Source organism: Limulus polyphemus, unplaced genomic scaffold (assembly GCF_000517525.1).
Source record: "Limulus polyphemus unplaced genomic scaffold, Limulus_polyphemus-2.1.2 Scaffold2047, whole genome shotgun sequence".
Classification (NCBI taxonomy): Eukaryota; Metazoa; Arthropoda; class Merostomata; order Xiphosura; family Limulidae; genus Limulus; species Limulus polyphemus.
This window is the reverse complement of record NW_013667657.1, coordinates 100,340-105,462: the sequence shown is the minus strand read 5'-3', so window position 1 is coordinate 105,462 and position 5,123 is coordinate 100,340. Positions and strand designations below refer to the sequence as shown.

General features: G+C 33.5%; 1 protein-coding gene across 1 annotated transcript in view; it reads left to right on the top strand.

Moving 5' to 3' along the window:
- Positions 1–254: 254 nt before the first annotated feature.
- Positions 255–5,123, top strand: part of LOC111087354 — a 22,954-nt gene continuing 18,085 nt past the window's right edge. Inside the window, exons 1-3 of the mRNA XM_022393707.1 lie at positions 255–705; positions 1,919–2,077; positions 4,388–4,477. Of these exons, the coding sequence (XP_022249415.1) occupies positions 672–705; positions 1,919–2,077; positions 4,388–4,477 (283 nt within the window). The 5' untranslated portion in view covers positions 255–671. The remainder of the gene's footprint in view (positions 706–1,918; positions 2,078–4,387; positions 4,478–5,123) is intronic.

Genomic DNA, 5,123 nt, shown 5'->3' with positions numbered 1-5,123 from the left:
ATAGAAGACAGAAAAGAAAAAAAGTGATTTTATCAGTGTTTACACCGATGAGTGTCTAGTATAGTAGGGTACACGTATCACTGATAACACTTTGGAGTGTACAATATAATTTTTTCACACAGAGCTATGCTCTTGCAGGTATATTTCAAAGCACGATGACCAGCAAGGCATGTTTCAATTTCAAGTACTTCCTAATACGATTAGAGTGTATTAATAATTATCTCGTACAAAAACAAAGCTTTCTCTGTATGTTAGCATTGATTAACCGCGAAGAACTTTCAATAAAAGTTGAATTCCTTCTCTGACAGTCCCTGCACAAGTTATAAATTCTCTTGGGAGACTTACTTTGCTCTGTTCTCGAGATATTCTCGCATTGATTGCCACCCGTATCTACCCTCTTATGTGATGTCAGCTGGTGCCGTTGGCATTCACATTCAGCTCACCACACGAAAGGAAATTGAGTCTGCTCACTGCTGCGACCGTATCGACGAGGCTTCTAGGCGGAATCCAGTTAATGTTGACTATATTTTCCACGCATTTCAGACATACTGCTGCTTTGTAAATATACTGTATCAGTCTTATTTAAAAACCATACAGCACCACGATATATCCCGTTGACTTCGGACTTTCTGTGAAAGAGTTAAGTTGGTACTCTAAATTCATCACGCGTGATGATTGCACCTGACTCCGATCTCTCGCCCTCAGGTAAGCCTAACACAAGAATGTAATTTAGTGAGGTTTTCAAGTGCGTTGTCCAGTTGTATTTTAATCAATAAATAAATATACCTCTTGTCAAGTTAAATTTCTTTCATTCTGATGACATAATCTTGTTTGTGGAGTATACGATGTACAATAATTTACTAGGAAAAGGCAGGCATGTCCTGAGACTGTGGGTATACTCTATATGGTGGTGAACTGATGATGGAAACTATGTGTATATTCTACATGGTAGTGGACTAGTGGTGGAAACTATGTATATATATTCTACATGGTAGTGGACTAGTGGTGGAAACTATGTGTATATTTTGTATGGTGGTGAACTAATGATGGAATCTATGTGTATATTCTACATGGTAGTGGACTAGTGGTGGAAACTATGTATATATTCTACATGGTAGTGGACTAGTGGTGGAAACTATGTGTATATTTTGTATGGTGGTGAACTAATGGTGGAATCTATGTGTATATTCTACATGGTAGTGGACTAGTGGTGGAAACGATGTATATAGTCTACATGGTAGTGGACTAGTGGTGGAATCTATGTGTATATTCTACATGGTAGTGGACTAGTGGTGGAAACTATGTGTATATTTTGTATCGTGGGGAACTAGTGGTGGAAACCATATATATATTCTATATGGTGGTGATGTAGTGATGGAAACTATATGTATATTGTATATGGTGGTTGAAATTGTGATTGTAACTATGTGTATATTCTAAATGGTGGTGAAATTTTGATTGTAACTATGTGTATATTCTATATGGTGATGAAGTTTGATTCAAACTATGTGTATATTTTATATTGTGATCAACTAGTGATTGCAACTGTGTGTATATTTTGCATGGTGGTGAAAAAGTAAGTGAAACTATGTGTATATATATATGGTGGTGAACTTGTGATTGAAATTTACACTTAGTGTATTCTACCTGTTGATGAAGTAGTGTCTTCAACTATGTGTATATTCTACATGATGGTGAACCTATGATGGAAATTTACACTGATGTTATGTTAAGGCTAGTTTTTTAAAAATATTTTCCATTAGGAGTGTTTCCTTGGAACTTAGGTAGTATATAATCCAAATATCGCTCCTAATTTTTCTCTAGACGGAAGAGATCAGTATAAAAACATTAAGAAGTATTGGATGTCTATAATCTTCCTATACTAATTCTAGCGCTAATTTGTTTTGCCATTTAACAGGTTGGAATATTACTGGTTTTCACCAGCTAGTTCTTCAACAGAGTATTACAATGTTAGCTTACGTGGATCAGTCGAGAGAGAACAGGACAGAGACGCCACAGGTTGCTCAAAACAAGCATTTTGACAAGAATTTCATTGTATTTGTCGGAGCCACCGCAGGTAGGAAAGCAAGTGTCCAGATATTTTCTCAATTTGTGATAAACATTTTTTTAAGGTAAAAATAATTATTTTAATAGTTGTTGTTTCTTTAAATAATCAATGATGTTTGTGATGCAGAATAAATTTCATACCCCATGATAAATCAAAACATTAACGTTGTTATGGCGTGAGCGCCTTTTTAAAGTTGGTGAAGTATGATTATAATTAATTATACTTGTCATAACACGTTAATATTAAGCCTATTGTATTTTGAACACTACATTCTTTATCTAGTGCCTTAGGATATGGTGAACGTAGTGTGGTTGATATATTAGTAGTAGTGTTAATGTGTTACAAGTATATAATAGACCTAATATTGATGTCTTATGACAAGTATAATTAATTATTGACCCGGTTAATTTAAATTTAATGAACATTTAAAAGATAACTCACACTCAAATCCCGTACATGAGTCTTATTACTATGACCATCTCTTGCCTCATTTAATAAACAGAATTTCTTTGATTTGGTATATTTTGAATTTCGCACAAATCTACTCGAGGGCTATCTGCTATAACTGTCCCTAACTTAGCAGTGATAGACTAGAGGAAAGGCAGCTATTCAATACCACTCACCGCCAGCTCTTGGGCTATTCACTTACCAACGAATAGTGAGATTTACCGTCACTTATTAACGTCCCCATAGCTGAAAAAGTAAGCATGTTTGGTTACGGGTATTCGAACCCGCGACTCGCAGGTTGCAACTTGAGCGCCCTAACTACCCGGCCATGCCAGGCAGAAAATAGAAATAAAGTGAAAAATATAAATGTACCAGTAATTGTTATTAGAAGGGATATATAGTTAACATTTGTATATATGTCTGTTTTTTGTTTGTTTTTTATCAGTCTAACATATTTTTATCGTATCAGGAACTAAAAGAACGTTATAAACATGAAAACACGAGTAAGGCGGTAAAGTCTTTTCTTTGAGTGTTACTACAAAATATCCCCCTACCACACACACACACACACACACTTTAAGCGTAGGTATGTTATAAGAATGACAGTCAATCCCATAGATTAGATGGTAGGTGGTAGGGTACTGCTGACTGACTACCTTAAAAAAATCAGTAGTTTAAAATAAAAAAACGGTGGCAGGTAGCCTTAGTAGTTCCGACATAAATACAAAACTAAAAAAAATCAGTAGAAATGTTTTTGGTAACTTTTTTTACTATGCCACGCATGCACAGTATTAATAGCTTATAACTTTTGTTCACGTATATTTTTAATGCAATCCTCTAATGATTTATCAGTAAAGTAAACGATGCTGTAGTTTTGTATCATACCCCCCTCCCAGTGGCACAGAAGTTTGTCTGCGGACTTACACGCTAGAAACCGGGTTTCGAGACCCATGGTGGGCAGAGCACAGATAGCCCATTGTATAGTTTTGTGCTTAATTACAACCAAACAATGTATCTAAGCCTAATTTTTGTATAAAAATAATGATTTATCAGTAAAGTAAAAGGTGCTGTAGTTTTGTATTTAAGCCTAATTTTCTTTGAAAAGTCAAATTAGTCATTGTGTCTCCGCGGTTCCAACACCAACAAATTTCTTATTTTTAAGTTGATGAAAGATAATCGTAAAAAAAAAAAGTCAGAATTCTGCAGCTAAATGCTATTCAAGAGATGAAGTTAGATAACGTAAAGAATATTAGTGAAACAGATCTAGACAATAACACATAGGTTTAACGCCCTCTTTCAGTTTTAAACATTACGTTAGAATAGATGTGATTAGATGTTTCACAGAATATATATTGTGGGTAATTATTTCTATGCAAAGTTGTACATTTTTGCGAAACCTAAAACTAGCATCTTATCCAGTTTCTTAAGACTTGCAAGCAATATGTGGTTATTACTCATATCCAGAGTGACATGTATATATCAGAGAAATGTGTATTGTCTGGTCAATATTCAAAATTCAACTAGTTATTAATACTATATTTTTATTGTTAAATAAAATCCTGTTATTAATTATAGTGATTCATATTTGAGTTTATTGGTGAGAGGATGAGGAGCTATCAGACAATTAAGATGTTTACATTTTAATTCACAAGACATATATGATAAAATATATTCTAAACATCTCCTATAAATGCATAGTTTGATATTATTTTGAAACGTTGTGTTTTTTATCTATCTCTATTTGAGAATTTTTTCCCCTTAAAATATTTAAAAAGTATAAACAAAATGTATGGAAAAGAAACGAAGCTTAAATCATTATATGTACGAATAGCTGAATGTTCGAGAACTTAATAGAAACTTGTTTCTTTTTAGGAGCTCTAGGACTTTTTGGCATCCTTGCTGCGGCAATCGTTCTATGGAATTGCTGTTACCGTTACCGTATAACTCTTACGCAGAAATACAGTAAGTTGTTAGAGCACGCGCCAGTTATATTGAAAAACGTAGTCATTCGAATTTGTTACAAATCAATAAAAGATAGGTAAGAGAAATTCAGAAGTTTATGAAATAAATTATCTTAAAAATGAATCTGATACATAGGCATAAGCAATACAATCAGCAGAACTCTGGACTATCATTCATAACAGCGGAATGAACTCCAGACATAGTGTATAATTCTTTAAATAGATAATTCTCACAAATTGCATTACGAACAGAAATAGTTTCTAGAATATTTAAAGTAAAACTATTTTATTACCGCCCCAATTTTATGAGGGTCTTTCTGACTTTTTTTTTTTTCACTACGTGTTGGAATAAGATTTTTTACGTCTACAAATCTGATTGCTTTATATATATATTTATAAAATGGTTGAAAATTTATACATACTTGTACTTCACAATAAAGGTTAAACACAAATATTAAACTTTAAGTATTGTACATCAATAAATCATCCTTCAGTTTTGCTCACTGAAACCTCAAATGCAAACATATCAGTTATATTAATCACTTAACTAACCTTTTAATTAGGTGTTAATCATCTATTTGAAAATCCTATTTTTTAAACAAGGCTCCTTGTTGACTCAATGGTGGCACAGCGGTATGTCTGCGGAC